The sequence below is a fragment of the Humulus lupulus genome, chromosome X (assembly GCF_963169125.1).
Source record: "Humulus lupulus chromosome X, drHumLupu1.1, whole genome shotgun sequence".
NCBI classification, from domain to species: domain Eukaryota; kingdom Viridiplantae; phylum Streptophyta; class Magnoliopsida; order Rosales; family Cannabaceae; genus Humulus; species Humulus lupulus.
Genome location: NC_084802.1, coordinates 5,103,880 through 5,130,705, shown reverse-complemented (window position 1 = coordinate 5,130,705; position 26,826 = coordinate 5,103,880). Strand labels below are relative to the sequence as shown.

The 26,826-nt window shown below is 33.2% G+C and overlaps 1 protein-coding gene across 1 annotated transcript; it reads left to right on the top strand.

Moving 5' to 3' along the window:
• The first annotated feature begins 3,216 nt into the window (after positions 1–3,216).
• LOC133804352 (glutamate receptor 2.8-like) lies at positions 3,217–18,117 on the top strand. Its single transcript, XM_062242517.1, has 5 exons — positions 3,217–3,565; positions 13,778–15,126; positions 15,230–15,542; positions 16,095–16,504; positions 17,410–18,117. Exons 1-5 carry the CDS (start codon positions 3,295–3,297, stop codon positions 17,905–17,907), a joined length of 2,841 nt encoding a protein of 946 aa, XP_062098501.1. The 5' UTR covers positions 3,217–3,294; the 3' UTR covers positions 17,908–18,117.
• The last annotated feature ends 8,709 nt before the right edge of the window (positions 18,118–26,826 follow it).

Genomic DNA, 26,826 nt, shown 5'->3' with positions numbered 1-26,826 from the left:
GGGACTGGGTACAAGGGGGCTGGGGTCGCATGGGGTGGATGGGGGCTGGGTACACTGGTCAGGGTTCATAGCGTTTTTTTTAAAATTTTGTTAATATAGCATTTGCGTCAGTGGGGAACTGCCACAAATGCCAAATTTGTGACAGTTCCCCACTGACACAAATGTCAGCCTGTTTTGCGTCATGGGATTTCACGTCACATATAAAACTGACGCAAATGACATTTTTTGTAGTAGTGTTAACGTATTTTTCGGGTGTTATATTGAACGAGATCGAAATAGGCACTACCAACAAACTATGTTAACTAGCAATACTGCTTAACATCTTGAATATTTTAACACTTAGGATTTAATCGAACTATTTATAATGTTCATAATTAATAATAAAATGCTAAATATATCTAAAAATTGATAGAAATTTGATTACATACAACCTACCCTATATATATCACAAGAGTTTATCTATTTACACATTCAATAAAATTACTATTAATTCTTGTTAATGATAATAAAAAATCAGTGGTATAATCGACTATTTATTTGTTCCTCAAAACATGAATAATTATTTAACGTTTCAAGAAATTATCAATAATGAAACATGGATATATATATATATTAACAAAAGAACAATAATCGATCATATGACCAGTAACACTAATAATGTTGAGTAAGACCAAGATTGTATATATTCATAAACTTATGTGTAATACAAAAATTTATTAGACCTATAATTGCCATTTTAAAATATAAATGATAATCGTATGGTTAGAAAAGCATAATCGACAATGATCACAACAATCTTAGTTCATAATTACAAAATTAATTAGTATTATTGATGATCTTAGATCAATCTAACAACTTTATACTATTGATTAGATGTTAAATAATTATTAATCAATGAATGATACTATCTAAAACTATAATCACTTATAAAAATTAAAAAGAATTGTGTATTTAAATTCCTTAATACTTTTATCGGCACATTTTAGTGCGTTTATGACATTTATTGGCGTGTTTAAAAGATTTTTGCCAGCGCAACGTCGTAATGCGCCGATAAAAATACCACCGTGAAATGAATGTTCGTATAAAAATCACTTTTGCTAGCGCAATAATGCCTAGTGTGCCAGCAAAAAGTAGGTCGTAAAAAGTGTGCAAACTTTTGCCGACGCATTTCGTAATTGCGCCGGTAAAAACCACTTTGGCCAGCGAAAATTGCCGCCGATGATAGTGAAGTTTTTTGTCGGCGCAATTCATGAAACGCGCCGACAAAAGACACTTTTACCGGCGTAATTCCGAAAAGCACCGGCAAAAGTCCCGTTTCTTGTAATGCTTATAGCAAATGATGTATAATAGCTAAGACACTTAGCTAAGTCATAGTAACATATAATCTCGAGATTTAGCTACATATATTATTCATTCTATAAACTTATTTAATTATTTTTTTTTACTATTCTTATTCTTTCTCTATAATATTTAAATGTTGTAGAGTAGAGACGAATCTCTTGAGAATGCTTTATTCATCATGTAAAATAAAAAACAATAATACCTCATCTGATGGAGGTGTATTTTAGACTTTTAGTTTAGCTAAATTAGCTATTTTAAATAATCTACTCTAGTTATACAATTTAATAGCTTTTTACTCACAATTAATTAGTTAATATATTTTACCAAAGCCATTAATTTCACTTATTCTAAGTTATTATATTATTCACAATGTATATACTAAAATAAAATCATATATAGCATAGACAAGGCATTCATGAGTCCAAAAGTCTTTATTATTTGGAGAAGCCTGAAAGTGATTATATATTTCTTGATTTTCTAGATAAAACTATATTTGGTCAAGTGTCCTATATTTAATTGAACCGGTCTTTTGGTATAATAATAATAATAATAATAATAATAATAAAACAGTTCCAAATATATACTGAAAAATTTAAATATCACATCAGGTGGGATGTGTATATAAAAATTATTAATATACACAACTCATAACACAACATTATAAAAAAAAAAAAAAAAAAACTGATCAGTGAAATAATATAACGTACACTTCTTTATAAAAGTTACTATTTACCATTTTGGATTGTCTTATTTTTATAAATTTATTTCTATATATACTGATATAATATATATATATATGGGGTAATTCTTTGGTAGGGCTTTCAAAAAGAGCCCTACTGTAGGGCTTTTTTTGTGTTTTTCAACCCGTGAACAGTTTTCGGCGCGATTTTTTTTTATGATCGTGTATATTATAGTTATTTAGAGCATCTGCAAATTTTCATAAAATTCCGAATAATTTACATTGCCGAAAATAGATTATTGCATGCCGAAACACAAAAGAGCCTTACCGTAGGGCTCTTTTGTGTTTCGGCACTGTAAATTATTCAGAATTTTATGAAAATTTGCAGTATGCTCTAAATAACTATAATATACATGGTTCTAAAAAAAAATCGCGCCAAAAACTGTTCAAAAGTGGAAAAACACAAAAGAGTCCTACGGTAGGGCTCTTTTTGAAAGCCCTACCAAAGAAACCCCATATATATATATGTTAATTGTATAATTATATAAGGGAAAAGTTGATAACTACTCATTTTTAAGATTAGTTAATTAAAATTAGACACTAAATATATTTAGTTGAACTTTACTCATTATTATCATGAGATTTCCCAAATTACCCTTATTTGAGTACATGATTTTAAATGTTGTTGTAATGTGTATTATATGTGTCATATTATAGTTAAATTGGAAATACATTCTAATTGTAGTGTGTTTAAGGAGAAAAAAAAAACATGTAATTGAAGGGGTATAATGAGTACATCAATTAAAAATTTGGGTACTAAAATAAAAGTTAAAATTAGTGGATAAAAATTAAAGTGTATCATTTAAAATAGGTTCATGATCTAATTTCTACATTATATAGGCCGTGATCGTACAAGAAATTACAGGCGGAGAATGAATCAGAGAAAAAGCTTTGTCAAATCAAGGTCATGATGAGAAATTTGGAGAAAAATCTCAATTCAATGCCATATATACTTTTTTTTTATTAATTAGTTATTTATTTATAAGAATGATAAAAAAAATTCTAATAAGATATAATATTAATAATTCTCCTCCTCCAGTTATTTTGTTCTAACGTAGTGGACCGATTCTCCCTTCCTCTCTCTCTCTCTATATACATATACATATATATATATATATATGTATATGCAACTACAAACGAAGATTATTAGTTGAATAAGGCATCATATACAGAGAGTGAATGAAAATTAGCAGTATTATTGAAAAGATTCAAGTATGACGACGAGCAAGAATAATAATTATGCTATACTATTCTTGTTAATGGTGAGATGTTCAACATGGATGCTGGTATGCATGGCCCATAACGACACGATTCCGGTGAAAGTTGGTGTCGTTTTGGACCTCGAAACTCTGCAGGCTAAGATTTGGTTAAGTTGCATCGAATTGGCTCTCTCAGATTTCTATGCCTCCCATGCCCACTTCAAGACTAGATTGGTTCTCAATATCAGAGACTCCAACAAAGATATCGTCTCTGCAGCCTCCGCAGGTACCTTTCTTGTCTCTATAATTATATCATATATATATATATATAATATTAGCTTAATATTTAGAGAAAAAGTTAATTTATTTATTAATTACTTAAATTTAATAAGTAGAAACACACACCTTCTTCCATATTTCTGACTTTTCGTTAGACAGGAGAAGAAAAGGAAGTAAAAAGAACAGCTAATTCGTTTAGCTTAATTTTGTTGGATTATAGTTTTAAATTTTCATTACTTCATGTCGAGTGATTTATTGATATGATTAGAATAATATATTATAAACTATATATATATAGGACAATTTTTCTCTAGGGTTTTACTTTAAGCCCTACCGGTAAGGCTTTCATTGTTTCTTGACCCATGAACAGTTTTCAGTGCGGTTTTTTTTATGACCATGTATATTGTAGCTATTTAGAGTATCTTGCAAATTTTCAGAAAATTCTAAATAGTTTACACTACCGAAAACTAGGTTCAAACATGTTGTTTTCCACTCACATAAAAAAAAATTAGCCACGCATGCAACAACATGTTTGAACCTAATTTTCGGTACTGTAAATTATTCGGAATTTTTTGAAAATCTACAGGATGCTCTAAATAGCTACAATATACACAATCATAAAAAAAAATCGCACCGAAAACTATTAACGGATTGAGAACACTGAAAACATTAAGGCTTAAGCTCCTGTAGAAAAATTGTCTTGTATATATATAATGTGCGTGCATGCATAATAAATTGGAGTTAGTACGTATAGTACTTTAATGATTATACTCTTATGATAATTCTCTTTTAACACTTTTTGTATCATTATTAGTAATAATTTAGTTGACATCAATTTCTTTATTAATAAATTAAAATATTAATATTATAATATATTGTAAAGTAGAATACATAATCTAGAAGCTCCTATAAGAGCTTTATTTTAAGCTCTACTGGTGAAGCTTTTAGTAATCTCAATCCGTGAACAGTTTTCGACGCGATTTTTTTTATGACCGTGTATATTGTAGCTGTTTAGAACATCTTGCAAATTTTCAGAAAATTCTGAATTGTTTATAGTACCGAAAACTAGGTTCAAACATCACTACAAAAAATGGGCTTTTTGCCGGCGCAATTCGTAATTGCGCCGGTAAAAGCAACTTTCACCGGCGCAACTGGCGAATTGCGCCGGCAAAAACAAGAACCTTTGCCGGCGCAAATTTGCGCCGGCAAATGTGACTTTTACCGGCGCAATTCGGGGTTGCGCCGGGAAAAGTGATCGATTTTAAAAAATGGAGTACCTTTGCCGGCGCAACCCCGAATTGCGCCGGCAAAAGTCAACGTGTTTTTTGAATTTTGCACGTTTAGAAAAAGTAGGTGGGTATACTTTTGCCGGCGCGTTTAGTTGCGCCAGCAAAAGTCAAAAAATGCGCCGGAAAAAGAGGGCATTCGTAAAACGACGTCGTTTTGTGGTTGGGTTTACTGAGTATCTTTGCCGGTGCATTTTGTGACTTTTGCCGGTGCAACGAAACGCGCCGGCAAAAGCCATAACGATTTATGTCAGCCGCAAGCCTTCTTCTTCCCCATTTCAGTCTCAAAGTTTTTCAAAAAAAACTCTCTCTCTCTCTCTCTCCTCTGTTAATTTCTCCGACCCACTTTCTCTTCTTTTTTTTTCAAACACTATCTTCTTCAACGGCTCCATCTCTCTCAAGTGTAAGTTGTTTTATTTTTTTGTTTGTTTTGCCCCTAAATTTTCTACTCATTTCATTTTTTGTTTCTCTGTTTTAGTACGCCGACCGAACCACCACGCCGACTGAACCGAGGTATACCGAACCGAGGTATACCGATATATATATTTATATATGTTATATTATATATATATGTTATATTATATATTATAATATACTGATATATAAACTTATATATATTATATACCGATATATATATATTATATATTATATATAAACTGATATATATTATATTATATATAATTTGATATATATATTATATATTTAAATTAATATATATTATATATAAACTAATATATATTTAAACCGAAAAATGTATATGGTTATATTTATATTTATGTTTTTTTTTCTTCTGTTTTGTATTTTTTATTTATGTATTTCTGTTTATATATGATTTAATTTTTGTTTTTTGTTTTTTTTATTTTTATTTTCTGTTTTAAATTTAAAAAAAAGAGGTACAAGAAAAAAATCAAATTTTATATTGTGCATGATAGTATAGTAAAAATAATTACATTAGATGATCTAATATAATCTCATAATTAGAAATTAATTTAATTAGTATTCGATTAATATTAAGATTATGATATTAGATTTGGTATTATAATAAGATTAAATTTTAGCAATTAAAAATCATATTTTAGAAATTTTAAGTAAATATACGTTTATGTTGTGCATGCTCTGGGAATATTATGTATATTGATCTAGTAATATTATGTATATTTTTGTGTGTAGTTTGCAGGTTTTATAAAATTTTGGGATAGTTTAAAATATAGTTGTTATGCTGCCCAAATTTTGTTAGTCTTAGGAAAATTAACATTAATTACAAAAAATATAGTCGTTAACATTAATTTTTATTTTAATGTTTTGTATGTATTTGTTTATCTTAATAACAACTATATTTAAGTTACTTTTATAATATATGTTTTTTGTATTTATTAATTTTTTTTGTAAAATTTAAAAATCAGATTTGAATATGAATTTTTTATTTATTTTAATGTGTTATATGTATTTGTTTAATTTTGCTTGTTAATAGTTATTATATTGTATTTTGCGATATATGTATTTTAGTTAAAGTATGAACTTAAAAAAACCAGATTAATAATGTATGTTCATATTTTTAAATTGTTTTATATTAAATGTGATATTTTTGTAAATATGTATTTAATAATTTTTTTTGTATTAATAAAAAAAATTAGTTTTGGTATATGTTTTTTTGTGGTTAAATATTTGTATATATGTAAATTGATGTATTTGTTAATGCATATATATGTTTTGTATGATCTGGGAATATTCTGGGTATATATGTGTTTAATTTGTAGGTTTTTCAATTTTTGGGATAGTTAGAAATATTGTCGTTTTGTTGCCCAAATTTTGTTAGAGTTAGTAAAATTAATAAAAGTTTAATAATTAATTAAATAAAAATTTAAGTATAATTAAAAATTCATCAAAAAAATAATTTTTAACTATAATTTAAATAAAATAAAATTACCAATCATAATAATTGGTTTTAACATTAATATTAGATGTTTTGTAATTGAAAAAAGTTAAAAATATAAATGATTTAATAAAATATAATTAAGTAAAATATAAATATAATAAAATTGTTATTGATTAAGTAAATAATCCAATACAAATTGAAGAATTTAATAAAAAATTACAAAATGAAATTAATGTATAATTAAATTAATTTTAAAATAAAAGTAATAAATAAGTAAATGTTAAAGTTGACTAGTCAAAGGACACGTGACACTACATGATTTGTCCACATTGTTATTATTCTTAAAATAATTTTCAATTTAACAAAAAATAAAATTTACATTTTTTTAATAAAAAAATCAAACTTTTTTTCAATTTAAGATTAAGTATGAAAAATACATTTTTTTTAAATTTTAATTTTTTATTGTTAATATCCTCAAATTTTTTAATTTATTATTATTATTATTATTATTATTATTATTAAAATCTTCCTATTTATCATTTTGTCTACTTTTTTTCAATTAAAGATTAAGTAATTTTGTTTAAAATCCAAGCAATAATTTAAGATTAAATATTTTTTTTTACTTAATCTTAAATAATTGATTAAAAGCAACAAATTTGATATATTTTTTTTTTAAAATGAGAAAATTTTATTTTTTGTTACTTTTAAATCGAAAAACAATAAATTGGATTTTTTTTAAAAAATGAAAAATATAAAATGATTTTTTTTATGAAAAATTATTTAAAATAATAATAATAATAATGTGTACCAATCATGTGGTGCCACGTGTCATTTGCCAGAGATAGGATATTATTATCAGTTAGTGATAATTAGGGAGACAAACAGTCATGAAATACTCTGACTATCACTTCCCTCATTTTAAGACAATTATTAATATTTTCTTAATTATTTCGCTTAAAGATGGCGAGCGACAGGAGCTGGATGAGTGCGAGGAATCGTTGGTCTCTGGAGTATAGAAATGGTGTTAAGGAGTTCTTCGATATCGCCAAAAATCAGTTGAACGATCGGGGTTTGGTTCGCTGTCCGTGCAAGAAATGTGGGAATGTTAAGTTCCAGCCTATAAATGCAATTTCGATGCATTTATTCAACAATGGCATCGTACAGTCCTACAAAGTGTGGCATTACCATGGAGAGGCGCTGCCGTCGCCACCAGCTGTGGTACGAGATCATGATAGAGATGAGATAGCGGATATCCTGGAGGATGTTTACGCCGAAGATGACGTTCCCGCTGGAAACTATAATGATCCTCCCCAAGATGATCCTCAACATCGCGACAAGTATGTCAATTTATTTAAGGAGATGTCAAGTGAACTGTACCCGGGTTGCCGAAAGTATTCCGCGTTGAACTTCTTGGTGAAGCTGATGCATCTTAAAGTAATTAACAAGTGCAGCAATCATTACTTTGATGGTTTGCTGGAATTGTTAGTCGACGCTATGCCTGACGGAACAATTTTACCTAAGTCTAACTATGAGGCGAAGGCAAAGTTGCGGAGTATTGGATTGGGATATGAGTCCATCGATGCTTGCAAGCATGACTGTGCACTGTTTTGGAAGGAGAATGCGAATTTGGAATTCTGTCCGGTTTGTGGTGAGTGTCGTTGGCAAGATAATCGTGGGAACGAGAAGAAAGTGGCCCATAAGGTCATGCGGTACTTTCCGTTGACGCCGAGATTAAAAAGGCTGTACAGTTCCAGATATACTGCAGAGGATATGAGATGGCACTATTCTAAAAGGCCAAGGGAAGATGGTGTGATGAGGCACCCCGCTGACAGTAAGGCGTGGAAGCACCTTGATGAGTTGTACCCATCTTTTGCAGCCGAACCTCGAAATGTTAGGCTTGGGTTGGCTACAGATGGTTTCAATCCTTTTGGGAACATGAGCAACTCTTACAGCATGTGGCCTGTGATACTTGTCCCATACAACTTGCCGCCGTGGAAGTGCATGAAACCACAGTCATTAATGTTGTCTATTCTAATTCCAGGTCCTTCTTCACCTGGAAAAGATATCGATGTCTATATGAGACCTTTGGTTGACGAGTTGAAGGAGTTATGGGTGAATGGTGTCGAGACACGAGATGCATACAATAGTACCTTGTTCAATATGCGTGCAGCAATCTTCTGGACCATTAACGACTACCCAGCTTATGCTATGATGTCTAGGTGGAGCACAAAAGGGTACAAGGCGTGTCCGACATGCAATGAAGAAACTCCCTCTGTAGGGATTAGAAGTAAAATTGCATACATTGGCCATAGGAGGTTTCTTGATATGGATCATGAATGGAGGAGCAAACGAGCACTATTCGACGGTAACAAGGAACTCAGGCCACCACCGAAAGATTACTCCGGTGATGATGTGTTGAAGCAATTAGAGAATTTGCTGATTAGACATCCTGGGAAACACAAAGAATTTGGTGGTGTGAAACGCAAAAGGGCTCCGATTGAACTTAATTGGTCGAAGAAGAGCATATTTTTCGAGCTTGATTATTGGAAGGAGTTATTGTTGAGGCATAATTTGGACGTAATGCACATTGAGAAGAATGTTTGCGACAGTGTCTTGGGAACTTTGTTGAACTTAGAGGGAAAATCTAAAGACACTGACAAGGCAAGACTTGATCTAGCAGACATGAAAATTAGGGAAAAACTCCACCTCCGCAAAGAGGGAAACAAGTGGAAGAAACCGCACGCCAGTTACACCCTCAGTGTCCCGGAGCGTCGAGTTTTCTGTGAATTTGTGAAGTCAGTTGAATTCCTGGACGGTTTTGCTGCAAACCTTTCGAAGAATGTCAATGTCAATGATGGCAAGATAACTGGGTTGAAATCACACGATTGCCACGTGTTGTTTCAGCAGTTGTTGCCCGCCGCAATTAGGTCGTTTTTGGTTCCGGAAGTTCGGAAGCCAATTATTGAGTTGTGCGGTTTTTTCAAAAAACTTTGTGCACGGACTTTGAATGTGAAAGACCTTGAGAAGATGGAGACAGACATTATCACCATTTTATGCAAGTTGGAAATGATATTTCCTCCAACATTTTTCGACATTATGGTGCATTTGGTTTTGCACCTTCCAAAAGAGGCAATTCTTGGCGGTCCCGTGCACTTTAGGTGGATGTATCCCATTGAACGTTCGATGGGAGTTTATAAACAGTATGTAAGAAATCGTGCATGTCCGGAAGGTTCAATCGCAGAAGCTTACGTGGTGAACGAGGCTTTAACCTTTTGCTCAATGTACCTGCGGGGGGTTGAGACTCGATTCAATCGACCTGAGAGGAATGACGATCGCGTTGAATCCCAACCAAATCGGGAATATTCTATTTATAAGGCTGTTGGTCGTCCATTTGGTAAGAAATCAAGTATGCTCCTCAATCCGCAGTTAAAGCAAAAGGCTGAGTGATATATCTTGAACAATTGTGCCGAAATTAAGGAGTACCTTAGGTGTGTTTTCTAGTATTTTTTCAATAATGATGTTTGGTTTATATACCGAGTAAATGCCAAAATCATAATATTGTTGTTCATTTGTAGTGAGCATATGGATGAATTAAGAAGACGGGAGGGCTCGAATCTTGAAGTTCAACAAGAAACTGATTTTCCTCAGTGGTTCAAAGAAAGAGTATGTGTATTAGTCAATTCTTTTCTGAAACCCCACTTAATCAATCCAAAACTAACTTTCAATGTTAATGTTGATAGGTGAACGGTTTGCATGAGTCAACACCTACTGAAGTGAATAATGAATTGTATGCTCTCGCAAACAAATCAAGCGGCACCGTGTATTCATATCCAGGGATGATAGTGAATGGTGTGAAATTTGTGACTCGTGGTCGTGATATGAAGCTTAAAACACAAAATTGCGGTGTAATGGTCGGAATAGGGTAGGTTTGGAAATACCATAATGAATAAATGTTAATTTTATAACAAAAAACAACAGACATACATAATTTGAATTAGTTAATTAATGAATATTTTAATGTAGAATGGCCGAAACAAGTAATGTCACAGGTGGTGGCTCCAAGAGAGGCAGGGGAGCTTATTACGGTGCCAATATCGAGAAGGAGCTGGCCATCAAAAAAGTTACTCATTTGAAAGTAGAGTTTGATAAAGAAACTGGAAAAGCTATTCAAAAGTACGGCAAGTGGTTCAACAATTCTATGGCTCGTTATTTGCGTAGCACCGTACCCCCAACTACACTAGCTTGGGAACAAGTAAAACCAGCTGATATCGAAGTTATTCGAAAGAGACTATCTGTAAGCATTCTTTAAACCTTTAATAACTCATTATTAAATATTTTGTCTATCTTCATAATATTTTAACAAATTCCAATTTTAATTGTGATTTTAGGAAAAAATCATTTATCCAGAAGACAATCCAGTAATCAACGATGCCATGGTAAGACAAATGCAAAAACATCTGACTGATTGGCGCCACACGATGAAGAAACACTGGGTAGATGTTGGAGGAGAGGTGGACAATGAGAGAGCGAAGTCAAAACCTTTTGTGTCGATCACTTCTTCTTATTGGGCAGTTCTGTGTGATTTTTGGGCTTCTGATTCTCACCAAGTATGCCGTACATTTTACATTAATTTTTAATTATAAAATTACAATTTAGATTAATGAGTACTGTTTTCTTTTTGAAGCGTATATCGAAGAAAAATAAAGAAGCTCGAGCTAAAATGACCATACCAGGAGGACACGGTTCCAAATCCATCGTTGCCCATGTTTATGATCACGTAAATTATAATAACTTATATCCTTACGTTTACGAAAATATTATAAATGTCACAATGTTTAAATAATTTGCTTTTTTAGATGGACCCATCTACTGGCCAGCTCCCGAGCATGATCGACACATTCGAGCACCTGCACAAGAAGAAGGATAAGTGGATTAGTGATGCAGCGGCGACAAAACATGTAAGTTGCATAACCTTAACTAATTTATGATCATTTAACTTTAAAAAAATTTAGTAAATAATTAATAAATATTAATTATTAATTGGTTGTTGTCAATTAGTAATTATTTATTAATTAAATTTTTAACAATGAAATCTTTATAATCTATGTGCCAATATTTTTATGATTAATGATTGTGGACTAAGATAAAAAAAGAATGTAACTAATGTTGACCCCGTATCAGGGAGCTTGCGGGCTAAAGTAAATTTGGTCATGAAAATCCATATCTGAATGAAAAACATGCAAATGTAGTTGATGTATATGTTTGGAGACGTAAATTCCCCATTAATGGAATTAACTGCACCTACCGTATATATCAATAATATCTTCATGATTTTCATTCAGATATGGATTTTCATGACCAAATTTACTTTAGCCCACTTGCTCCCTGATACGGGAACAAAATTAATTACATTATTTTTCAATCACTGGTCTGCAGTCATTAATGATAGGATGTTGGCAGATAGATAATAAAGTTATATTTTATATGTTGTTATATTAAAAATTTATAAGTTAGGTTTTCAAATAATGTTATAATGGAATTTGAAATACGTGCTTTTTATTGTGCAGAATGAGATGACCGAACGTCGAGCATCGCAAAGTACGGCCCCTGCATCATCTGCTGCTTCTTGTGTCGGCGATAATGTCGACGGTCATTTCCCGCTTGATATTAATATTGTCACGGATGTCCTTGGACCCCGCTCGCGTTATAAGAAAGGGTTTGGGGGGTTGCCTAGGTTGAAGGCAATTGGCGCAAAGAGGGCAGCATCTTCGTCAACTTCTCAAATGTCCGGGCAATTGCCACCTGAAGTGGACACCATTTTGCAGCAAAATCAGGACATTATGCTAGAAAATCAGAACTTAAAGAAGCATACGACTAAACTTGAGAGTCGTCAATGGCGTCAAGATCTCCTGCTCAGTGCTTTGTTGAAGCAGGTTGGTCAATTGGCTCCTGGTTTTACTGTTGACTTACCAGACCAGGATTCGGACGAGGACGATGATGCTGACGGGGGCGGGAATGATGAGGCGGCCAGTACTCATTTGTAGAACTTTTTTTCTATTTATTTAAAATTTAATTTATGAGACATTTATTTTACTAAATTACTTTTATATTTTCATGTTTGGTGGAGACAATAAATATTAATAGTTGTAATTTTTTATTTATTTATAAAATTTTAATTTTAATTTTATTTCTAATTAAATAATATTACTAAAAAATTAAATAATTATTAATATATTAAAATTGAAAATTATTAATTAATATTAATATATTGAAAATAATATTAATAATTTAATAAAAATTATTATTTTAAAAATACTTTTACCGACGCAAAATTACGTCGGCAAAAAGTTTCAATCTTACCTTCACATATACACTTTTACCGGCGCAAAAATGCGCCACTAAAAAATTAAACTATTGCCGGCGCATTATTGCGCCGCTAAAAGTGTTTTCCACAATATCGTGACAGATTTTTTTACCGGCGCATCCATATTTTCACCGGCATATTTTTTCGTCGCCAAAAAAGGCCATTGCCGGCGCATTATATTTGCGTCGGGAAAAGTGACATTAGCGACGGAGATACGACGCGATTATTTGCCGGCGCAAAATTGCGTCGGCAAAAACTCCATGGTTTTTGCCGGCGCAAAACCATACTTTTGCCGGCGCAAATTTGCGCCGGCAAAAGTCTCCTTTTTTGTAGTGCATGTTGTTGCACGCGTGACTAATTTTTTTTATGTGCGTGGAAATCAACATGTTTAAACCTAGTTTTCGGTACTGTAAACTATTCAGAATTTTATAAAAAGTTGCAGGATGCTTTAAATAACTACAATATACATGGTCATAAAAAAAATCACATCGAAAACTATTAATAGGTCGAGAAACACTGAGAGCCCCACCGGTAAGGTTTAAAGTGAATATCTTGTAGAAGAATTGTGATATATATATAACTTATTATATTTCACTAGATTTTTATGACATGATAACTAAATCTAATTATTAATATTCGAGAATTATCTATTGAGATTGATTGAGAATTATCTGTTTCTTTTCTATGAAACAGCTCTCGATCTTATAAAAAACGTACAAGTGGAAGCAATAATAGGTCCACAACGTTCAACTCAAGCGAAATTTATCATCGATTTAGGGCAAAAAGCTCAAGTGCCAATAATATCGTTTTCAGCAACAAGCCCTTCTCTCAAAACTCCAAGTCAAAGCTCATACTTTTTCCAAACAGCCATAAGTGACTCATCTCAAGTCACAGCCATTAGCTCCATAGTCAAAGCCTTCGGATGGCGAAAAGTTGTGCCCATCTACGTTACCAACGAATATGGAGAAGGAATCATTCCTTATTTGGTTGATGCCTTAGAGAAAGTCGATTGCGGAGTCCCTTATCGAAGTCCCATTCCACCCTCGGCCACCGACGATCAAATCAAGGCTGAGCTTTACAAACTCAACACAATGCAAACTAGGGTTTTCGATGTTCACATGTCGTACGACCTAGGGTCAAGGTTGTTAATCATAGCAAAAAAGATTGGAATGTTTGGGCAAGGCTATGTTTGGATCATAACTCAAGGTATGACCAATCTCTTAGGCTCCTTAGACTCCTCGATTATTAGTTCAATGGAAGGAGTTTTGGGAATTAAGAATTTTGTGCCACAATCAAAAGAGCTTGACAAGTTTAAAGTTCGGTGGAAAGCCAAGTTCTACAAGGATAATAAGAATAATCCCACTTTTCTTGATGCCAAAATCAATGTCATAGGCTTGTGGGCTTATGATTCAGCCCAAGCATTGGCCTTAGCAGTTGAGAATATCAGTAGGAGTAGTGCTATAAATACAACCATATTAAATAATGGTGGCTCGACTACTGATCTTGATAGTTTTGGGGTATCACCAATTGGTCCAAAATTATTGGAAACCTTATCAGGCACAAGATTTAAAGGCATAGCTGGAAATTTCAACTTAGATAATGGGCAACTGGAAATGTCAGCGTTTCAAATAGTGAATGGTGGTAGAGGAAGAGAGATTGGTTTTTGGACACAAAAAAATGGACTGGTAAGATTCTTGGATTCCAACAATGAATTATGTTCGACTTCAAAATCGAATCTGGGACCTATTATTTGGCCAGGAGAGTCTTTATTGCCTCCCAGAGGTTGGGAAATTCCGACAAATGGTGGGAAGAGGTTGAGGATTGGAATTCCAGTCAAAACTATGTTTACTGAGTTTGTTAAAGTGACACACCATGATCCAAGTACTAACATATCAGAAGCCACAGGCTTTTCCATTGATGTATTTAAGGCTGCGCTTGAAGTATTGCCATATGCTCTTTCTTATGATTTCTTTGCTTATGCCAAGCCTGATGATACAAGCGCTGGCACTTACGATGAATTGGTCCGCCAAGTGTATCTTGAGGTAATAATAATAAGCATTTTTATTTGACTTGGTCTAATATATATATATATATTAACATAATCATGTGCATAAGTTTAACTATACAATTCATACATACATACAGAACTATGATGCTGTGGTGGCAGACACGACAATTAGAGCGAAGCGAACCCAATACGTAGATTTCACATTGCCGTACACAGAGTCAGGCGTGGCAATGGTGGTGCCAATGAAAGATCACAAGACAAAAAGTGCATGGATTTTCTTGAAGCCTTTGACGTGGGATTTATGGGTCACCATTCTTTGTTTCTTCCTCTTCATTGGTTTTGTCGTTTGGGTTCTAGAGCACCGGATAAACGAAGATTTTCGAGGACCACCTTCACATCAAATCGGCACAAGCTTTTGGTTCTCCTTTTCAACCATGGTTTTTGCACATAGTAACTATTCCCTCTCACTATATATATATATATATATATATATGATAATTATCGTCCTTCACCTTAACTACTGGTAGAACTTTTTGGTCCGTGAATAGTTTTCATAGTTATTTTTGTTATGAACGTGTATATATATTGTAACTATTTAGAGTATTTGACAAATTTTCATAAAATTCTGAATAGTTTGCAGTTCTGAAAATTAAGTTAAAACATATTGTTGTATTGTTGCACGTGTGACTAATTTTTTTTATGCACGTAGAAAGCAACATGTTTGAAGCTAGTTTTTGGTACTGTAAACTATTTTGAATTTTTTAAAAACTTGTACAATGTTCTAAACAATTACAATATACACGGTTATTAAAAAAAAATCGTACCGAAAACAGTTCACGGGTCAAGAATACTGAAGAGCCTCATCGGTAGGACTTAAAGTGAAGTCCCTATATTGAGAATTGTGCTATATATATATATATATATCATTTTTTACTATTAGTAAAGATTTAGTTGTTTGATTTTTCCTTTCTAATAATGAAATGTTTTATAATTTGTTTACAGAGGAGAGAGTGGTGAGCAACTTGGCTCGGTTCGTGACGATTATATGGGTGTTTGTGGTGTTAGTGTTGACTCAAAGCTATACGGCTAGTTTAACATCACTTTTAACAGTGGAACAACTTCAACCAACTAGTACCGATTTGATACAACTCTTAAAGAGTGGAAAACCAGTGGGGTGTCAACAAAGTTCTTTTGTGTATGAGCTATTAAGACAAACAGGTTTTCCAGCTTGTAAAATTGTATCTATTGAAAACGCCGAACATGGTGACCAACTCTTGTCCACGGGGAGCGCAAAGGGTGGTATTGCTGCCTATGTCGATGAAACCCCTTATATTAGGCTTTTTCTTGCAACATACTACTGTTCAAAATATACCATGATTATCCTCTTATTCAAAACTGCTGGCTTTGGTTTCGTAAGTACTAACTTTCTATTCAAGCTTTTCCTTATTTGATGATATTTTTTTTAATTCTTGTTGTGATTTTCATTTTTTGAGTTATATATTAGTTGAGGAGATGAGGGGATTTTTACCTTGCTGATTATATTCAAAAGAGAAAAAAAAAAATTAATTACACACAGTGACGTGATAGTGGTTTTTAAAATAGTGAGTTTCAGTTTTAATAAATGTGATTGACTAAACTAGTGTACTACGCCATTGTGTGTAATATTTAGGTGCATATTTTAGGTGTACTTATTATTTTTTGAGTTATATATTAGTTGAGGAGATTTTTGCCTTGCTCATTATATTCAAAACAGAAAAAAAATTGCCTTGTAAGTAGGGTCAAATAGTTTGTGCAAAATATATAGGGGAATTTTTCTATAGGGGCTTCATTTTAAGCTTTATTGGTGGGACTGATCAGTGTTCTCAACCCATGAACAATTTTCGGCGTGATTTTTTTATGACCGTGTATATTGTAGCTATTTAGAGCATCCTGTAAATTTTCAGAAAATTCCGAATAGTTTACAGTATCAAAAACTAACTTCAAACATGTTGTTGCACGCGTGACTAATTTTTTTTATGTGCGTAGAAAACAACATGTTTGAGCCTAGTTTTCGGTACTGTAAACTATTCGGAATTTTCTAAAAATTTGCAGGAAGCTCTAAATAGCTACAATATACACGATCATAAAAAAAATCATGCTGAAAACTATTCACGAGTCGAGAAATACTAAGAGTCCCACCAATAAGACTTAAAGTGAAGCTCCTATAAAAAAAATTGGCATATATATATGGAGGTTTTTATAATTATATATATGATTGTATAATTAGTGATGAAGTATACCAATTAATAATTGTTGTGCATGTGTTCCATTTTTTTAGGCATTCGCAAAAGGGTCTCCTCTTGTACATGATGTTTCAAGGGCCATTCTTAATGTGACAGAGGGAGAGGAAATGAAGAGACTCGAAAGCAAATGGTTGGAGAGGAATTCGAAGGAAAACACTTGTTTAGAAATCGACCCTAAAATCTCATCCAACAGACTTAGCCTCGATAGCTTTTGGGGTCTATTTCTAATAGCCGGCATTTCTTCATTATTTGCACTCACAGTCTTTGCAATTATGTTCCTTCATAAGCACTGGAAAATCTTGTTGAATTCCAATGATTCAATTCGGAGGAAAATGAGAGTCATTTTCAAAAGCTTTGACCAAAAAGACCTCAGCTCCCACACTTTTCGAAAGAGTAATAATAATAATACCAACTGTCCTCCAAGTCCAACAAGTACTACTTTTTCAGGCTCAAACTCGCCACTCTCAATGGCCTCTCCGGAAGTTGTAAGGCCCAGCAGCAATGAGAATATTATCCAAATCAATGAACAATAGCTTACCAAGTTACTACTATAGCTAGTCGTGATCTTATTGTATACATATATATATATATATTTCTATGTACATGCCAAGAAAAAATATAAAAAATATTTTAGATTTAATTATATATTAGTTTATTTTTTTTAAGTAATAACTTTGTAAATGAATAATTTAGTCAGTGCTGACTATATTCTAATAGAGATTTGCAGAACAACGAATATATGACACATATGGACAAAGCATATATATATATTTATATAATTAGACTTCTCTAGAACGATTATTGATTTCAAGTGAATATGACACTTACCCCTCATTTAATTTTAAGAAGAAAGAATAATATTCAATATTTTAGCTTATTAATTAGTTTGTTCTACTTCTGTTATGTTACATTATATATTTAATATTCTTTAACTTCATTCCCAAGATTCTGACTACCATTCTTGGAAAAGTTATATTTGAATGGCAAAAATACAAATGGAACGAAAAGTTATAATTAATCACAGTATATAATAATACAAATAATGTCAATTTCTGTCATGAGAATTATAGGTCTCACAAGTCCTGCCCAACCCAAATGGAACGAATATTCTACATCTAAATTAACAAGGAACAAGACAAGAATAAGAATAATTTTTTGTCCTTGAATATCAGGAAGAAAGTGAATCCCTGTCTCAACAAGATCTCATTTAATTTTTTTATTACTTTTTATTTATTTTATATATTTCTTAATATATTTTGTAGTAGATTATAAGGACTTTTAATTATTTAAATTATCATAAAATATTTTTAAAATATCTTATTTTAATTAATTAATATAATATATTAAAGATAGTAGATTATATTATGTTATATGTTTAATATGGAATTATTCTAATACGTGAAGTTTAAGTTTAATTAAATTTTATTTAAGTTATAAAAGATATGATTTTATTAATTTTAAATAATTGTCATTATAAAATATTTTAAAAATATAATATTTTAATATGTTTAATTAGTTATTTATTTAACTTGATTTAAGTTTAAATCATATTTACAATCCATCATTAAATATAAAAATATTCTATTATATAGAAGAATATTTTATTTAAGTTAACAAAAAAAATAAAACACTATTAAAATTATAAATTTTCGTTATTTATACATGTATTATACAATATATATATAAATATACTTATAGCCTTGGCTATTATATATTAATAGTCTAAGGGAATATTGAAAGGCTTCTTAAGCTAACTCCTAATGTGGTGTGGGCTCTAGGGTTAGTCTGTGCTGACCATTCTAATTTGACTTCTCTAGACAGAACTACGATTGATTTCAAGTGAATATGACACTTACATTACCCCTCATTTAATTTTTACGAACAAATGATAATAACATTCAATATTCTTAATTAGTTGTTCTACTTCCTGTTATATTATTATTATTATTATTATTATTATATATTTTTCTTTAACTTCAATATATTATATCCCAAGATTAATCTTGACTGACTTTTGTAGAAGCTGAAATCAACAATGACCGGAAAGGATGGATTGCGGGCACTGACAACTTGCAGAACAAAGGAAGAAAGACCGTAAAAGCCTTAGGACACCGGGGTGGTGCCAGCCGAAGGGACTCCGACGATCAAGTCAGTAAGCAATTCAAGTATAGAATAAAGAAAATAAACAACAAGTGAATAAGTCCACTGTAAAGTGGTGGTGAGAGATGATCCAACTTATCGGTCTGACAATATTCGAGAGAGATTGAGTTTTTTTTAATAAAAAATGCCCCCCCTTGTTTCAGGTCCAGAAACTTGCTTTTATAGAGTTTTCAATAGTATGTTGCTTAGCCACTCAGAAGTGAGCGTGAGAAGCGATCTTCCTCCTGAAAAGGAGGAAGACCTATTCTCTTGAGTGAGTTATAGATTGACCCGACTCCCCTGCCCATGTTTTTGACTTGTTTTGTTGCTATACTACTCAAAGTCCAATACTACTCTTGATGAGTGGGCCGGTTTGTTTGGGGCAAAGACTAGGCCTGGTTGTTCAGAGTAGGTTCTTACGGACTTAACTTGATGGTCTCTTTAGTGTTTAATGGACTATAGTTTTTGATTGGGCCGATGGCATAATTAATTTGGGCCTGGTTCAATCTTTGGCCACTACAACTTCATTCACCAAGTGCATGTTTTAGTTAGTGCCCACGTTGACCATTAATAAAACGAAAAGATATATTTGAAAGGTAAAAGATGTATTCTGATTTGGTTTGACAAATGGGTTTTTTTTTTAACTTATTAATGTTGTGGCATATGAAAAGGGTATTCTAATAACTCATACATTATAGATAATTTTCATCTTTTGAGAAAATACATGGTGATGTTTGATTAGAGGTAGTAAAAATTTATGAATATAAATAAAAATAGGAAAAGAAATAAAAATAAAATTAATAGAATAAAAATTAATATAAAAAAATTTATTAAAATCTATACACATAATAATATCAATTTCTCTCGCAAGAAAATAAAAATGAGAATGGGACATAACTTCTCCATCTAAATTAACAAAGTACGATGGGAATGGGTTGATTTTTCGTCCTTGAATGTTAAACGTAAATGAGTTCAACACTTCTTGCCTCAACAAAAATCCCATTTAATTTTTTAATACTTTTTTTTATTTTTATATAATATTTTGGCTTTCAATTTTTTTTATGAATAATATATATAATTAATTTGTTTAATAAAAAGTGCATAAATATATTTTAAATCTGAAAAAAATTAATTAAATAAACTTGTCATATATATACAAAAATATTAAAATGATATTAATTAAACAATAGGATAATAAATTAGTTTGAAAAGAAAAACCAATGTACTAAAATAGCATCTCTTTTTCTGAATTATAGCAAAATAAAATACAAAAAATTTAATATTGAATCACATGTACATGCACTCACACACCCAATTATTTAGTCTAGTTTCTTTTGCTGCAAGTAGTAGTATTGATTAATTCAGAGTGAGTTGGAGCAGTTTTGAGTAATTCACAAAATTAAGGGTGTGTTTAGAAAGTCATTTTGTAATTGAAATTTGATATAATTCAGAGTAATTACTAATGGATCTCAATTAAATTCTCCAATTCTCATAGCTTCCACGAGAATTATGTGTAATTATACTATTTAATTACTACTTACTATTAATTTCAAATAGTATTTGTTACATAATATTATTTTTCTGTGTAATTATTTATTGTTTCACCAAACATGACAATGGGAAGTAATTATTGCTTGATATCCAGACACACCTGATATTTTTAATTACAGTATTACTCGGTTGTTCTACTTACACGACTTAGTAATTACACAATAACTTTCAAATATACTCTAAATATATAATTATAAATAATTAATATTTATTAGTTTATAGTGATTAGCTCGACTTCACATTCGCATGTTGATACTAAAACGAGTCAAGTCTCGACTTGGCATTCACATGTTCATACTAAAACGATTCAAGTCTTGCTAACACGAATATACAAGTTGATCAAGTCATTAAATATTGCGTACCTCCAAGCTATACATATAGCTTTGAAGTCTATATTTAGAGAAACTGACAGTGAATATTATATATATTCTAGATTTTCAAGATCAAACAATAAATTGTCAAGTGTCCCATTTGAACCAGTCTTTAATTAATAACATATATTAATGATTTTTTTCCTAAACGAATTTATATTAATATAATTAAATATCTAATTTTAGATAATTTTAAAGATATATTCTATTAAATATTTAGAATATTTAGTTAAACTTAATAAAACAACTGCTTAATACAAAAAATTTATTACTAGAGACTAACTTGTTTCAATAATAACCAACCTATTAAATAGAGTAACTACATCATCTAATAATGACGAGAACAAATTCGTTAATAGCAAATTTTCTCTCTCCTCGATTTTTCCTCTCAGCAGGCGCTGGAGCTATGGCAAGGGGAACAGGGAAGAGGGGGAAGGCGAAGAAGAAGAAGGTGGAGATCTCTCCGGTGGTTCGGGCGGCGAGGCGAAGAGGTCCGTCATCTGCGGATGTTCAGAAAACTAAAACGGTCGATGAAGTGACTGGGGTTTCCGCCATTGTTTTCTCGGATGCAGGGGACGACGACTGTGAAACGATGGAAGAAGAAGGAGATCTGGAGGCGGCTATGGGTCCAGATCTAGGCGAGGTGCACCAGGTCTGTCTGACGAGTTCAGAAATGGAGCTCCTAGGTCCTCCTGCTCCTAGGGATCTGTTGCAGAGGGCTCAACAGGGAGGTACGGTTAGCATGGCTGGGGCGAGCTATCTTGAAGCAACTAAGAAATGTAAGTCTCATCTGCAATCAGGGAAGGTAGCTTTTCCTCCTATTCTGCATTCCTCCCGTATTGTTCAGAATTTGAGTAATAGATTTGGGGATGTTGATAACGGGGGAAAGATGAAGCCAAAACAGGGGGTGAAAATTGACATTGAAGATGTTCAGGAGGAAATTGAATACTGGAAACCTTCAATTGTTTGCTATGTTTTAGGGGCAAACCCTCCTGTTAATGTTCTGGATGGATTCTGCCGCAGACTGTGGAAAGAGGATGTGGACAAAGTTGGTATGCTTTCCCCTGGTGTCTTCATTATTAGATTCCTAACAGTGGAAAAACATAACTCAGTGTTGGAAGGTGGTTTCTTATTTTTTGATAAGAAACCAGTGGTAATGAAACCTTGGGAGCCATATACTGATTACTCAAAGGAGGATATATCTTCAGTGCAGACTTGGATACAACTTCCGGGACTGGACATTAGATATTGGGGGGAGCGATCCTTATTCAAGATTGTGGATCAATTGGGTAATCCAATTCAGCTAGATAGTGTAATAAAGAATAAGGAACGACTAAATTTTGCTCGAGTTTTGGTAGAAGTTCAGATACACCAAGAATTCCTAGGAGAGGTTTCTTTCATCAATGAGCTTGATCAGGAGATTACTCTACCAATCAAATATGAATGGCTCCCAATAACTTGTGGTGTCTGTCACAGAATGGGGCATACTTCTGAGGTGTGTAGGAAGAAGATTGAGGGAAAGGAAGAGCAACGAAAGGAAGGGAAGCAGATTTGGGTACCCAAAAAAACTGATGAGAAAGAAAAGGCACCAACGAAGGAAATGGTTGCTGATGAAGAAGGTTTTGCTCCGGTAAAGAAGAAGGGAAAAGTGGTGCCTTACCTAACTGGACAGACCAGGATTTTGAACAACTTTCAGGTGTTAGGGGAAATTGGTGACAGTTCCAATACTATACAGGAAGAAGAACTTACAGTGGGAGGGGGAGGACTTCCCATTGGGAATGGATAGTATCCTAAGTTGGAACGTCAGGGGGATCAATAAACGCCACAAGCAGGAGGAGGTTAAGCGTTTAATTAGCATAATGAAAGTGGGTTTAGTTGGTCTCCTTGAAACTAGAGTACAGACCAAGAATCTAGGGTCTGTATATCTAAACATGTTTTCAGGGTGGTGTTTTACTTCGAATAATGCATAGTATAAAGGAGGGAGAATTATGGTCAGTTGGAACCCGAGTATGTTCTTGGTTAATATAATCCAATGTACTAGTCAATTGATGCACTTGGGAGTTACTACTGTGTCCGACAAGGAAAGTTTTCTAGTTACATTTGTTTATGCTTTTAATGAGGAAAGTGGCAGGAGTGTATTATGGGCTGATTTGAAAGACTTGGTAGCAACAATGAGGTATCCATGGCTTTTACTAGGAGACTTCAATGATATACTGAGTGTTGAAGAAAGAATAGGGGGTGGGACTCCACATTGTTCAGGGGCTTTCAAAGAATGTATGGACTTTTGTCAAATGGAAGATATTAAGTTTTCAGGTGCCTTCTTTACATGGAATAATAAACAAGGTCCTGATACAAGAGTGTATTCCAAGATTGATAGAGTCATGGGAAACCAAGCATGGTTAAATAGATATCAGAATGCAGAGGTGAAGTTTATGAATGAAGGAAGTTTTGATCATTGTCCAGCCCTTTTACAAGTCTATCCGGAAGTGAAGTCAGGGAAAAAACCATTTCGATATTTTCGAATGTGGCAAAAAATTCCAGGATTTCATGAAAAACTACAAGAGGTGTGGCAGGAGCAACTTTCTGGTGCACCAATGCATCAACTAGTCCAGAAACTGAAGAGTTTCAAAATTAAACTGAAAGAGTTAAATCGTTTGCAAGTTGGAGATATTCATTTGGCTGACTCTTTAACATTACAGGAGCTACTCTCTTGTCAATCAGATCTTCAACTTAATCCGACAGATAAGGAGCTCATCATCAAAGAGAAGAAGGCTCAGGAGAGGTATGATGAGACCCATTCAAATCTCATTTCTTTTTTGAGACAAAAAGCAAAGTTACATTGGCTTAAGGAGGGTGATGAGAACACAACCATGTTTCATGCAAGCATCCGAGCAAGAAGAACCTCCAGCCGAGTGTATTCCATAAAGGATAAGAACGGTGTTCAGGTGCATGATCCTCAACAGATTACAGCAGCATTCTTAAACTACTATGTTGATCTTTTGGGATCTACTATGGTTAACCGCATGAGAGTAGTGACAGAGGTGATCACACTAGGCCCATTGATTATTGAATCTCATGTTCGAATTTTGCTCTGCCCTTACACAGATGAAGAAGTTAAAGATGCTACATTTGCAATTTCGGGGAACAAGTCACCTGGGCCGGACGGATATAGCAGCTTCTTTTTCCAAGATAATTGGGAGATGGTAGGAGGGGATGTGAGCAAAGCTGTGAAATCATTTCTACATACTGGTAAGCTACTCAAAGAAATAAATTCTACTACCTTGACCTTAATTCCCAAGAGTAAATGTCCGCAGTCAGTTACGGAATTCAGACCCATAGCTTGCTACAATGTCATTTATAAAATAGCTACAAAACTGATTTGTTCTTGGCTGAGGAAGGTGTTGCTTGACATAGTAGCTCAAAATCAAAGCGGGTTTGTTCAAGGTAGATATATTGCCTACAACATCATGGTGTGTCAGAACTTGGTTCGTCATTATGGGAGAAGGAAGGGCAATCCGAAATGTATGATAAAATTAGATCTGAGGAAAGCTTATGACACCATAGAGTGGGACTTTATTGAAGAAATGCTACACGCATTTGGTTTCCCAAGTAACTTTATACAACTGATTATGACTTGTGTGAGAACTCCACGGTTCAGTCTAATGTTCAATGGTTCGTTACATGGATTTTTTGAAGCCAAAAGAGGGCTGAGACAAGGAGATCCGATGTCTCCCCTATTATTTGTACTAGGGATGGAATATTTGTCTCGTATTCTGAGGAAAATAGGCTTGAAGGAGGACTTTCAGTTTTATGATAGATGTGAGAAACTTAAACTGAATCACTTGTGTTTTGCTGATGATGTCCTGCTTTTCTGTCATGGAGATTTTAAGTCTATTTATCGAATGCTACAAGGCTTGAAGCTCTTCTCCCAATCATCAGGCTTGCTGCCAAGTAAGGAAAAAACGTCCATTTATTGCAGCAACATGAATGAAAATGAGGTACAACGAGTAATGCAAGTTTCATGTTTCCATAGAAACTCTCTTCCTTTCACTTACTTGGGGATTCCTATTTGCGCAAAAAAAATACCAGCTGCGGAATGTGAGGTGATTCTCGAAAGAATGGTTCAGAGAATTAGAGTATGGAGTTCGAGGAATCTCTCTTATGCTGGAAGAGCTACCTTGGTGAATTCAGTTCTTATGGCTATCCATTCTTATTGGGCGCAAGTTATGATCATTCCTAAGAAGATCTTACATAGAGTTAATGCAATATGTAGGAACTACTTTTGGAAAGGTACGGTAGATTCAACTAGCCCAGGACAGGTGGCATGGGAGGATATGTGTCGTCCTAAGAGGGAAGGTGGCTTGGGTTTCAGGAGGATTACTAAGTGGAATGAAGCTGCCATAGGCAAGTATGTTTGGGCAATCTCCTCAAAACAAGATACTCTTTGGGTTCAATGGGTGCATGTAGTATACATAGGAGGTAGAGATTGGTGGGCTTATGAGGCCCCTAGTGCTAGTAGTTGGTACTGGCGACAAATTGTTCGGGTGAAAGAAGCTTATAAGCAAATTAACCAGGTTCAAGCACTCATAGCAGGTACATACAGAATCAATGAAGGATATGCTCTTCTTTGCTCATCTCAATCAAAAGTTCACTGGGATAAGGAGGTTTGGAATAGACTTGCCATACCAAAACATAGACTTATTCTATGGCTTGTGGTACTTGATAGATTACAAGTGAAAGAGAGGTTGAGCAGATTCAAGATAGCTCAAGATGACAAATGTGTACTGTGTGGAATGAGTAAGGAAACAAGAGATCACTTATTCTTTGATTGCCATTTGAGTAATCTCTGTTTATTCAGTATAAAGAAATAGCTGGATTGGAAGGTGTCGGCAACAACAATCCCAAATTTATTAAGGTGAATAGCTCGAGCAAAATCCTCCCAATTCAGGAAACAGGTGTGGGCAGTGGCACTAGCTGCAATTGTATATCAAATATGGTCCTGCCGGAACGATGCCGTATGGAAACAGCGGGTCAGTACAGTAATGGCACTTACTAAAAGAATACAAATTGATGTGAAAAATAGAATTCATGGTGTGATGCCAAAAAAAGTGAAATCTGTAGATAATGAATGGTTTGAGAAGTTGTAATAGAGCTACTGCAGGCCTATTTTATTGGTTCTGCTTAGGTTGTAAATGTTGATTAGTACAGTAATACACATATCTGACTTACCCAAAAAAAAAAAATCGTTAATAGCATGTTTTTTCAGTTTTTTTTTGGAATGTTTTATTTTTATATATTTAATATGATGTATATATAGTGACAATAATTCTAACTTAAATATATAGTTTCAGTTAGTCAAAGTAAACGGCTTTGACCATAAAAGAAAAATAT